Source organism: Contarinia nasturtii, unplaced genomic scaffold (assembly GCF_009176525.2).
Source record: "Contarinia nasturtii isolate CC-2019 unplaced genomic scaffold, AAFC_CNas_1.1 Cnas_scaffold_630, whole genome shotgun sequence".
Classification (NCBI taxonomy): domain Eukaryota; kingdom Metazoa; phylum Arthropoda; class Insecta; order Diptera; family Cecidomyiidae; genus Contarinia; species Contarinia nasturtii.
Genome location: NW_022197981.1, coordinates 308552 through 322358, shown reverse-complemented (window position 1 = coordinate 322358; position 13807 = coordinate 308552). Strand labels below are relative to the sequence as shown.

The window sequence follows — 13807 nt, the reverse complement described above, 5'->3', positions numbered from 1 at the left end:
TTTCACTAAGCGATATGTTTACGTTTTTGGAGATTGGAACACAACCGAAAGTCAATGTAACCAGCTCAATTTGAGCAAACATCCGAACTAACAGCATACACACACATTTTTATGCTGATAAAACGTTTTTTGATTTCTTTGCAAGCTCCAGCAAAGTTTCGATATATTTTTCTGTGTACCGTGCAGATTTGTTAACTAGACACACAATTCGAAACAATATTTCAAAAAAAAATAGATGGCATAAGCATTAAAGTGCCACTAAACAAATGTCACTTTTACCATGCTTTTCAACTCTTTCTTTTTCAGTCGTCATCATCAGCACATTGTGGGAAAAAAATATGAACCGATTATGCTATGAATTCGTTTTCGTCGAAATGCTAGGCAAAATAATTTGAATTTTAAGATTTTACATTAATTCGGGTGAAAAATGAACATCGGGAAAAAAAACTGAAGCGATTCTAATATATCACGTCCCAGATAAGAAAGAAGTGTTTAAAAAGAATTGATAAAAAATAACAATCTTGAGAGAGCATAAAAAAAACTTGGTGGAGTGGTTCCATGAATTTCGTTGACGTCGTTGTACTGATTCATGCATGTTTGTAAACAGTAACAGAATGGATCATTTTGGAAATTTTGGAAATGTTTCACTTTGGAGATACGGTGAAATCTTGTTGAATATACGCCGAATCGATAACACTTTTGCTATCAGACTTTGGAAAGAAATTGTCGAAAACAGAAATATGCTCATCACATTAGCATGCATTCAACAAATGGTAGATCCATTCTATTTTCAATATCGTTTGACATTTATTTTATACGTTTTATTGACATTTTTATTGTCACTCTTGCTTAATATTTTTCGGAAATCATAAATATCATCATGAATGGGATTTTCATAACAAATGATTTGTGATTCGTAAATGCAAAATGGATCAGATTCCAAGAAATGCTAGATTATTCTCTAATGCTCATATTCTATAATGCATCTCTGTGTATGTATGCGAGTATGATTCTACATTTAAATCAATTTTCGTAATCAAACTGAGAAAATGAAAATAGTATAAAAAACAGTGTTTGTTGGATCGCTTAAAGCGCAATGTGACTTGAGTATGCGGTTTTTATCTGCCTTATAGCCATTTATTAAATAGATAAATAGAGCTCAAAGTGTGCGGTATGAGTCAAGATGCTGGCTCCATGGTCGCAATTTTCTTCATAATTTTACTTTAGCCATGCATACACACTCACTCTCACACACTATTGTTTCACCCGTGGAATGTTTTTTTTTATTTCTCGTCGTTTTCTTCAGTTCTGTTTTTTTTTTTGTTCAGATCTTTTTCGGCTTCGCACGCCTTTTTATTGGGCGTTATGAATGAGAGAATGCAATGAAACATGTACACTGTGAGAAAATGAATGATGAAATAAACAATAACACATTTTTTTTTGGTTGGTCGAAAAACAACAACAAAGATTGAAAACTGCAATTGAAATTGCAAACAAAGACACTATGAAAAAAAAAATATTCATGAGATTTATATAAGTTTCATATTTGGGTCTAAGTGATATTCAATCTCAGCATCTATACAATATATTGTTATTAATTCTTGCAGAGCTGAAAATAACCAATTCGCTGAATATAGCGGGGTACATTTTAATGAGCCCAAACGACCTTTTTTGTTTGAAAATAAATGGAAATCTCTCATGTGGTCGACAGCAACAACGCTGACGACGGACAACAGCAACCGAATGGTAACTTGGACCTTAGCTAAAATGTTCGTTTGCAAAGCAACGCGTTTTTTCAACACATTTTTTTTTTATTTCAATTTTGGTGGAATTATAGCTAGTACGTGTGGTAAATAATTATTATTGAAACATACGAATCTGGTCTCTTTTATAACACACCTTTTTGTCTTTAGCAATCTATGTTTCTATTTTAACTACACGTAATAACTATACGTATTTTCTGCATTAATTTTCGTCGTATTCACCACCCAGTTCTTCTTAAGGGAAATTTTTTTTTTGTTTCACAATGCCTTAAAAGTTTGCCACATCAAAATTGAGTCGATATAGTCGAGTGAAAATAAAAAAAATGCATAAAATGGCTTCTTTTTCCTTCTCGTTCTCTCAAAAAAATCAAAGTAAAAACAAGACCAACCTTATTCACACAGGAACTAGAATATGTCGCGATAAAAACAAATTTTATGAATTTTGTCATAAAAACGTTTTACGTATGTTTATGGTTTGGAAAAAAACAACATAGTATAAGCTTATTGGCCGGATAAAAGCCGTTTATTTTCTCTCTCTCTCTCTCTCTCTCTTTGAAGCTCTTCACCTAAGCATACACGAAAGCCCATCCAGAAAGTAGAAAAAGCTAAAAACAAACGCGCAAAATAAACATACAAACTAACGAAAAAAAAACCGTGTAGAGTAAGCCAGAATTTGATGCCAGTGTGTCATTAGAAAAATGCATATCGCAAATATTTCTGCATTTACGGTGTTGAATCATTATTGTTCTGCATGGCGCACGGCACATTCATAAAGCTGCACGAAACACGGTTTTGAGTAAAATAGAAAGAGAACAATAGCTAAAAATGTGTATTATTACACTATTTTAAATAGAATTACGACAGAGAAGTTAAACATAAAAGCTAGAAATCTACTTATATTTTCTCTCTCTCTTTCTCTCTCTCGTCCCTCTTCTGTTTGAATGTTTTTTTTTTGTGCCGACGAAAAATATGTCGGATAACTGAAATGATGTAACAAAGAAAATACGCCGACTCCATCAAACAATTATTGTTGCACATTTATTTCTGTTGTGTGTGCTTATGATTTGATGTGCATGTGAAATTTTCGTGCTTAAGAATGACTCATTGACACTTTCTTCGTCGGTGCTATTATGCAATCTCGACTATGTCTGAGATTTTGAATTATTTAATGTGCTGATATAACGATAATGTTAAAATCAAGGCAATAAAAAAAACACTTGAAGGTTTTCTTTCTCTTACATGTTCACGTTCAACATCAACATTATGTTGACTACGCCACTCTTATCCATATTCAATACGAATGATAATTTTTGTATCACTTTAATTATCATATCATCAATATGAGATATGGAAATAACATGTACAATGCTACATTAATGGTTAATCGTTCTAATCGGATGATGAGTAATAAGTATGTTGAGCACGTCAGAGAGCTCTCTCCTGTGTTGATATGATTGGATGCAGAAGTTTTTTTGTGTTTGTTTGTTTGCACACATTAAGCTTAAAATTCCACATTAACTTAATGTAAAGTTAATCATATATTAAATGAAATCAAAGCTTAAATGCGTTTCAAATTGTTCCGATACCAAATTGGATTTTCACATAAAATTTATTAAAATGTACAAAATTTATTGGATCGAATATTAAAACAATTCGATGCACATACCCGAAATACGCAGAGAGCATAGAGAGATGAAGAGAGAGAAAGAGAGTGCCCAAAAATGTATATGGAGTAAATAAATCGATTTCTGCAAACCAAAATCGGTGTGTGATTGTTTTAATGAATTGTTAAAGCCTGTTATTAATGCTATGGATGCACTTTTTTTCTATCTGTCTATCTCTTTGGCAATCTTCTCTCCTTCAGTCTCTCTTTGATTGTCCAGTCGAAATGAATGTATGTCGAAAAAAAATGTTCGAAAATGCATAAATTGAAATTGAATTCGAATGCAAGCGTTAATATGAAATGTAAAATGTTTCGAATGGTTGGGAATTTTTATTCAGATGCTGCCTGTTTTATGAATTATATAATTGGAACAAGGGAGATAGAGAGAGAGGAGCGTAATGAATGTGTATTTAATTGCATTAAAAGAAGAGCTTCGCTACGGAAAATGTTGCACGGACAAGAAATTCGGTGAATTCACTCGGTGTGTGATTATATTTGGAAAAATTCATGTCCTCGTTGCTCGACAGAAATCCGTTTGCATATAAAAATTTCAAAGCACACAGCTAATTTCCCATGAGATGTGTCGCATGCATCTATCTATCTCTCTCTCTCTCTCTCTCTCTCTCTCTCTCTCTCTCTCTCAGCATTTGAGACAATTGCGAAACAGGTGTGCGTGTGTGCACCGTTGTTTTGCCATATTTTTCCCTTGGATATTGAGGCGCGCATCATCCGATCTGCTGATGATTTCTTAATGATTTTTTATGCCTTGTTCAATGTGTGTTGTTGTGAATATATACGCGTGTCATACATAAACATTTATGCGCGCACAATATTCATACGTTTGTCTGGTCTATAATTCAGTCATAACGGTGTATTGCATACAAAACATATACGTCACACTTTCTTTCTTCTTGTTTGATCTAATTTTTCACGTTTGAATCACAAAGATGTCATAAATTTTACCGTTTCTCAAATGTTGAACAAAAAGAAAATGTCATATGGGTATTTGATTACGGAAGACGACTGTTGCAGCTATGCCAAATAAAAGATTGGATAAGGGACTCGACATTTAATCGTAAATCTTATTTTTGATTCATAGGCTTTTCATTTTTTTTATATATATATCATAAATAATTTCATGGAGAAATCTCGGGTTTTAAAAGGTCCACATTTTATTGAAGCTCAAAAAAACCATCGCCTAAAATGCTAATGATGAATCACAACCGAATCGCTTAAGCGTATATGTTCAAAGGGAATTATTCATAATGCGCATTCAATTTCTTGTGATGAACTTGTTCTTTTGTTTCCGTTTGCAAATTTCATTCGGTTTTGGTCAACTTGTATATTAAACTGATGATTCACTGAGTAAAAACTCAGTTCTTTTTTTCATCGTTTATAATGTGAACGGAATTTCTGTTTAGTTCAAAACATTTAACATCAATGAAATCACAACTAACCAGGAACTGAAAATAAGTCAATTAATTGGTATATTCGCATATTGTACTGTTGTCTGTTCCATGAAATTGACAAAACAAGCACACGGTTTTTCCTCATTTATTTTTTTTTTCTTCTCTCTATCTCTTTTGCCCGTGTCTTCAGTCTATCCAATATTATAAAAAGTAAATTGTTCATACAATTGAACGTTTGTTCGTTTCGCCATTGGATTTACAACAACAAAAAATCAATATAGCAAGAAAAAATGTGTAGCGTACAAAGTTTTTCCCATTTGTAGCTCATTTGCTCGACTAAATAATGTGTGGTATGGCCGGTGTTGTGTGAAAACTCAATGGATTTTCTCAATGCACCGTTGAACAAAGAAAGCATACACACACACACCGGTCTGTGTCCGGTGTGCGCACTCTTTTTTCATTCTCACTCGATTCTTCTTTCTCTCGCTAAACACGTTTTTTTTAATTCGGTTTTTGAATTGAATGCTCTTCTCTTCGTTGCTGTTTTTTTTCCCAAATTTGTGGCAAATTAATCAACTTGCTTAACATCAAATCACTGCAATAATTTTGCTGTTTCTCCGAACGTTCATTTCGTAATAATTCATGCTCTGTACATTTCTTGGATATTGGATTGATTGGGTGGCTCTATAATTCCATCAAAGAGAGAATGAGAGATTATGGACAAAGTGAGAATTTCAAGCTTCACACACACTCACAACAACTGACTTTGTTTGAATTTGGTAATATGCCAATAATTCAAGTAGTTGGCAAGCAACGTATTGTCCGTGTTGTATTCTCGTGGAGCGCGAATTGAGCATAATTTATACATTCATGCGTCATTTCATAATGATTACTGCAAAATAGTACAAAAAAAGTACAACATAACTCACGTTGCCATTTCAATTCTTTTTTTTTTGTTTCTCTCTCTCTCACTTTGTGTGTACACACCAAATGCTGTGATTATGATTGTTGTAGCTTACGATGAATATTACATCACGTCAACAACGGGCTGATATTAACCGTGCGTTTGCACACATTCGATGCGCATATTGGTCGCGCTTTTTGCACAAACATTCGAACGAGTTTTTGGCTATTGAATCTGCAATCAAATTAAATCGGATTTGTTTTTTGTGCCTCTTCAGTTTGGGCTGGCATCAACAATCACATTCACATCAATTTACTGATGTGGGAAAATGACGGAACCTCGCTGTCAATAAGAATATATGATAGATGAATTTACTCTATAGAAAAAAAGAAGCAACAATATTTTTAAAGATGAAAAGAGTTATCGTTGCATTCAATGGAAACGAAAATAAATCCAAAATAGAGGAAAGAGAGAAGAAAAGAAAAAATATGAACGGCATAAAATGATGAACGAAACGTTTATGTTATTGCCCATTGAATGTGAACCGTTAGCATGTTGGTAATTGCATGAGCCGTCGTGATGTTGATGATGATAGTCGTGGGCAATATACCTTGTGCTGTTTCTTTTTTTATTTATTTTATTATTCCGTCGGAGCCTTATGGAGCAGAAGCAAAAACATTGAGCTTCATCGTTGGCAAGAATCTATTTTAACATTTCAATATTTGATGTACAGCAATGGCACGCATATCATCATATCTGTAGCTGGTCGTTGGTTCAACTACATTTGAAAAAAGAAGTGCGCTCTCATCTTTCGTAGCGTGATTTGAATGTCGCAAATTCTTTTAAGAAACACACAACATATGATGTTCAATATTACGTATGCAAGCGGTTACAGTGTGGTTTTTGTGGCTGTCTCACACACAGCAAGTGCATTTTCATTATGGTATATATACCTTCTTCAACAAAGCACACATTCAATTTGAGAGACGAGTGAGCGAGCGAATTTGTGTGGGTTGATTATTTTTCCATTGAAGTAGAAAAACCACTGCCACACTCCTAATACCATATAATCATAGACGATGCCAAATTTATGCCGTATACTCTCTTCAATCCAGATGTATACACAAAATAGCCGAACTGTATATATGGGGAAAAACCCACTAGAAATTATAATGATAATAACAACAGCCATATGCTAATGGCTTATAATTTTTATTTTGCTATTCTTTATTCAAATATGGGGCGATATTTACTTTATTGTTATTAGATTGGCGCACCAATATGATTTTAATGTAACCCATTAAAATACACGATCGTATGCAAAACCATATTCTTATATTTCTATAACACGCACACATTTTCGGTCGAAAGACGAACGTAAAACATACATTTGTTTCTATTGTGAAATGAAACGAAATAGAAAATCGGTCTAAAGCAATTATTTAAATCATTGAGAAAGAGAGAAAAAAAACGAACCATATTTTTTTTTTTTTGAAAAGAATAATCCGTTTGAAGAAAGACATTAAGTTTAAATGAAAAAATATATAGTTTTCAGAGATGTTTTTGGCATTTAAATTTTCCAAAATTGTACCATTGAATTAAGTTTGGATTAGAAGTCATTTTTTCGAATATGTGGCAATCATAAAAATCTATTGAAACAAGTAAAACTTCTTCTTACTAAGAACGTCTAAGTCGTGAATATTGAAACAAAATACGGTCGTTCTGTGCTTTTATTCGCATCTGATTTGCACTTTTTCAATTGACAAAGAGTGCTGTTAAGATGTCTTTGAGTAGCTTTTACTCAAAGTCACTACTTACTCTTGTTTTTCACGATATGGTTTTTTCAAAATTAAAAATAGACCAGAGTGAAAATCGAAGAATAACCAGCAACAACAATAGCCTACATTCTAATACAACGGAACTATTAACCAAGATATAAAAGAAAATTGCATCATGATCATGATGTCATTCGGTTACCATGGTGCAATTTACAACAAATAATAATACTTTATATCCCATATATAATGTTGTTCAATGTCAACGATGATTGTGTTTATTTCCATTTGTACGACATATTTTTTTCTTCTCTTATTCACTATGGCAAGTCTGCAATCGAAACACAACAAAATACCTGAAGGAGAATTGTTTTATGGGAACAACTGTTACCATTATCATGCAATCACAGCATTTCAATAGTCCATCCAGCGACTTGTAAAAAAGTCAATGTTTTCAAACATCGATGTTCATGTTGATAGTAAAAAACTAATTAGCACTTACCTATAAAAAAAAATAGAAAAAGAGAGAAAAGAAAACATAATTAGATACAAGTCAAATCAAAATAATTTTAGTAGTATATACTATATAGTGGAATGAAAAATGTTCATATTTATTTTGGTGTGTAATGACGGAGAATTAATAATTTTCTATTCTCTATTTTGAAATGTGTGCCATATTATTCGAATAAGACTTTTCGATCGTGAACACAAAATTTCAATCGAAATAGTCAAGGGAGAGAAGAAAAACACATGACTTACATATTTGGTTTTCATGTTAAAAAAAAACAGTCATACTGAATGATTTCCAATAATAATTTACTTGTTCATTTTCTTGCTGTACATTTATGTAGGTTTTGAACATTTTACAAGTGTTTATTTATTTTTTGTTATTTAATTACATTTGAATCTTAATTTAATTAACTTAAAATACATACAAAATCTTTACAAAATAGAAAAAAAAATGCTGAAAAAAGAAAATTATAATATAAGTTTATCCTTAAGCTCCTGGTCGAATTCCAAAAATGGAATTATCGATTTATATGGGTAAGTGGCAATGCGTGGCACAGCAATGTTGCAAATTTTTGTTGCTACTGTCATTTCGAATATGAATTTGTCGAATTGTTATATTCATCCGCGTATATATTTGGTGACACATTTGTTGATTTACTTTTTTTCCATAAATTATTCGTGTTCATAACTTTCATGATGCCATCGTTGCCATTGTACTTGACGGTGTTTGTTTGTGAATTTGGTCCAAAATATAATTTTCCACTGTTACCAAAATAGCTCACTTGTCCTCGATTTTCGCCGATTTTCACCTTTGTCGAATTACCAATCACATCCAAATGGCCGGAATTATTATTCATATTTATTTTATTGTCATTGCCGATGATTCGCAAATGAATTTTATTATTATCAATTGTGATGCGTTTGCTATTTCCGATGTATTCACGTTTTTCCATATTTTGAGCGATTCTTCAAATTTCGATGAAATCTGGAATGGTGCTGCGATGAGCGGTGACTATTCTCTGAATGCAATCGAACACTTTAAATTATTCACGATTCATTGGTTTTTCTTTGGAAAATGATTAAGATATTTTAGAAGGTATTTTAGAATGCTTTATCCAGAAAAAGTGACGAAAAATAAAAGTGTTCGAGTAAATGAACCGGCTTTTAAGTTTTATTTCTTTTTTCCGCAAGAATTCAGTGTGTTTGACAATGTAGTTCACTTCAAATTGAATTAATTTATTTAATGCTTTTTTTTGGTAATTTTTAAAATATTGTTTTTTTTGCTCGTTTTCCACTAGGCGGTAACTGTATACCAACTGACAATCGATTTTTGCTATTTGTACAGTATATATGCAGATATTGTATCGATTCGGTGAATTCCCGGAGCTTTTTTTTTTTTGCTATTCATATTGTCGCTCTCTCTATCTATCCGCTTACGTATGGTGTTGTCATTCACAAAAAGATTGCGGTTGTCATGTACACATGTATACATATGTGTATGTCATCAATAAAAAAAAAAAGAATACATTCAAGTTCGTACAATACATACAGTCGAATCCGGAATTAATTTTGATTAAACGATGTCTAACGACGTCAATGTTTAGAAGTGCTGCGATTGAATTTCGAACGGAATGAGTACATGTTTCAAATTCATTCACTTACATTCTACTCGAATCGTTTGATTTGCGGGTTTTCATTTTAACATCGGTTTTTTTCCCAATCACAGTTTTCTCTCACTCTTGCTCACTCGCTCTACAACTAATTAAATAATCATTTTTATGACCGCGGGGTACAACCGACACACAGATCGATATAATGATTTGTTTTGGTAGCGAACAATGTTTTCGTGTATACGCACGAACAAACAAACGTAATTTTCATTTTATTTCAACGTTTAGATTAGCGAATATGATTTTAAAGTGCCAAATGTAATTTGCTATGTTCAATTTTCGTCCAAGTGGTCGACAACCATAACAGCAATAAAAACAGTGTATTTAAAATGGTTTTCTCTTTTATGTGACAGGTCGATATGTCAATTTTTATGATATATCCAAACAACGTATCATCCATCGTATAATTTATATAAGACCTGATTCGGCTTGTGCTTCGATTCTTATTGAAATGAGTAATTTTCACATTTTTTTCATATTAAAACCTAAATCGTCGTTCAGGATGTTGATTTTTCCGCGTCATTTCTTACGATTCATTGAATTTCAATCAATATCCATAATTTCGATATAAAAAATCACCCTATTCAATCGAAAATGTTTAGCACCACTTTTTATACTTGCAATTAAAACTGATGATATCAGCCGTCACATGTTCCATCTGTGTTATAAATGAACAATTTATTTTTAATATATTTTAATCCAATGCAGAAACCATTTTGTGTAGCTGTTAATTCCTGCATTCACACCTGCCGCAAAGGTGAAACAAAATGCTCTACGCTCGAAATGAAAATCCGTATGGATTTCAACGTTTAATATATTCTTTACCCAATAAGAACATTTTGCAAATCATCAATACCAAATCAACTAAATACGGTCGATCGATCCAAATCGATCTACTCATGATTTTAAAGGTCAAATTTACATAAGAATATCATTTTGAAAATCTATTTTTTTTTTCTTGCATGAAAAATTGTGTTCATTAAATTGATTGAACCAAAAAAAAAATGTTCAATAAATATTGTTCGTGTGCTCCTTCGAATATCAAACAAACTGAATAAAAAATGTCTATCGGACCAGATTTTTGAAAATCAAAACTCATACTTATATGAAACATCCGGTATATTGACGACGAAAAAAAATTCGTCAAATTCGGCGCATTTGTGAATTTTAATGATAAAATGATTGAACGTGATGTCGTCATTTTTTGTCATATATTGACGTTTACATGTGATTTAGCACTTGATGAAAACAAAATAAATAAATTGATGTCGCGTGTGTGCGATGCAGACAGTCATTAGTCCAATCACTTGTAATTTTATGTTGATTTTATTTCCTTTAGCTGGATTCGAAAATTCAATTTAGTCATATGGACCTTGTCTGAGTGTATAGTGCACAACCGGTTCATGTAATGAGGTGATTTTTATTTTCTTCAATTCTTACGTACGGTCTTTTTGCTCATTCGGGGACGTTTGTTTTGATTTTGTTCAAATATTATGAATAGACAACAACGATAACATCATCATCAGCAGCATCACCAAATGAGACGTGGCATAAGAGAGAGAGAAATAAAAACTAGAGAAATGTATCTGCGCTGTTCGTATGATGTTTGTTTGTGAGAGTGAAATGTGCCGCAATGCATTCATTTCGAATGACTTCACTTCGATGCAGTGTTCAGGGGCCGAAGCCGACTTTTGTTTTGGCTTAATGCCAAGCCATTTTCAATTGATTTTTTTTCGCTTGATGGCAAGAATATTTCCACCACATTTTCGAAAACGCGTACACCAAGAGAAATGGATAACGAACGAACAGAGAGTGAGAGTAAAATGGTCGATAAGTGTTGATATGTGTGTTTACCCAGGGTCTTTTATGCTGTATATCGTTATATGTGTATGAGATAGAGAAAATGTATCCAGTGTCGTTATGTTTAAATAATGTTATGAAAATGGTTATGACTTTCGATATCGTAACTATAAAAAGAATCTGTTCACAGTCGGTGTTATTCTATTATGATATTTGAAATATTGACGAATGCCAATTTCTTATCACTGATTGATTCCGCTGTTAAATCGATAGCAATCTGCAATATGGCTTGAAGGAGAAGAAGAAGAAAAAACCACAACACCACCACCAATATCAATAACGGTGAATAAATGCCAAACTCGAAATTGTTGACATTGAGCTTTTTATGTTGAGTGAGAGAGAAAAAGAGAGAGAATATTTTCAATGGAGAAAATTGGCACAAAACTCATATTCAATATATTTCAATCAATAGACGGGGTTTTTCTTCTTTGTTGTTATTGATATAAAAAGAGCTGTATGTGTATCCTCTCTGTATTTATCTAGACTTGCATAAATAAAGTGGTGCCCATATTGTTGCCTTTTGGCAGTATTTTCCATTTTGCGGTTTCTTTATCCCGCAATTTTTCTCTTTATATCTAACACTTACTGAGAGTAGTAAGTATGATCGAGTCTCTGATATAACTCGCAATGCATTAAGAAAATTAAACATGGCCTACTTTACATACACATCACAAATCACATTCAAACTGATAAATTTCATCAGATTCATAAACATGAATTATGGATGCGTTTGACATTCGTATATTTCCCATCCGTACCACTTTCAATTGCACAAACTTCATTCGGCTGTCCCATTTTTATGTAAAAGAATATCAATAAATGATTTGGCACACCACCAAAATAACCATCGAGGTACATAGCTCATGCTCGACCGAAATCAATGGCTTCCAAAATATCAATAAATGTCCTCACACAATAATGCATCACATGAATATTCGACTATAAAGACGAATAGGTTTAAATGTAACAACAATTATTTAAAATGAATTATGAATGGCTAACAATATATTGTGCCCATAAAATACATTCAATACCAAACACATTCTTTCTTTCTCCCCATCTCTCTCGCTCTCTCTTATTCAAAACCATTTTACACTATGACAATGTCACGGTATGGTAGTATTTTACTCATTCACGGATTTTGGTCATACACATAGTTCTTTCATGTAGAACCACACAAAAACATGGTTGTGGCATATTCAAAGTATGGTTCTAATTGCTTTTTAGAGTGCAAATAAAAGTGGGATTCAGGCCATGAATAGAGTTTTTCCTATGATATGTATATATGCACAATGTGCACAAACACACACACACACACAGAATCGTGATAGAGTGAGAGATGTGAGAACGTACCAACTAACCAAATTTGCTCAACCAACAACCACACGCAATTATGCGCGCATACATATTGTTTTCTTCATTCAGTTTCTATCTTTCTCTTTCTTTCTCAGTTCCGTTCTTTGTGCATCCCTCATTTTTATTACGATTTGCTTTTATGTGATTTAATTCGGAATCGGGAGTGTGTTCGAAATCATTTATAATGGTTGAATGTGAATTCCAATTTTGAGTGTCATATGAAATACACCTGACAAAACAAAACACGTTCACATGCTAAATATAAGAGTTTTCGGAATATTTAATCATTTCTTTTTCGATTATTTATTCTCAGCTGTTGTTTATGTTTTTCGCTAACAAAATTTCGTAGGAAAAAAGCAAAAAAAAAAAAATAAATAAAAAAAATAATGTGAAATGAGTGAAAATGGAATAAATTCGATTTTAATTGACACATTTTTTTTTCTTTTAAAACAAAAATCAGAGCAAAATAAAATGTGCACAAAAAAAGGTCAAACCTGCAAAAGCATGTAACTGTTTCTTCGACATCTAGTGGCAATATGATTTGGCCGCTGGTTGTTCGTTCATGAAGGCCAATCGTTGAGTACCGTACGCTAGACAATGCTTTTGATGCAGCCGCACTGTTGCCCGCTCTACCCACTATCGTATTCAGCCACATCACTGACGATTTTTCATTGTTCTTACTATTTCGAGCACTGCACCATTAGCGTCATCCATATATATTTCGATATATTTTTTTTATTGGTTATTATTGTTTACGTGCATGGTTTTTTTTTATTTGTTTGTCCAACCCATTCCATTCCGTTTTGAAAATGGTATCATTTTTGTTGTTGTTTAAAATTTATGGAGAAATTGTTTTTTTTATTGTTTTTCGGACAATGTTTCCCAAAATAATTTTTT

General features: G+C 32.6%; 1 protein-coding gene across 3 annotated transcripts in view; it reads right to left on the bottom strand.

Annotated features, from left to right (window-relative positions):
• Positions 1 to 13807, bottom strand: part of LOC116340365 (MOB kinase activator-like 2) — a 103874-nt gene that overhangs the window by 80445 nt on the left and 9622 nt on the right. For 2 of the 3 annotated variants that reach the window (XM_031766837.1, XM_031766838.1), the window contains exon 3: positions 13405 to 13602. The exons of the other annotated variant lie outside the window; for it this stretch is intronic. In XM_031766837.1, coding sequence (XP_031622697.1) covers positions 13405 to 13602 — 198 coding nt within the window. The remainder of the gene's footprint in view (positions 1 to 13404; positions 13603 to 13807) is intronic. 3 annotated transcript variants of the gene reach the window in all.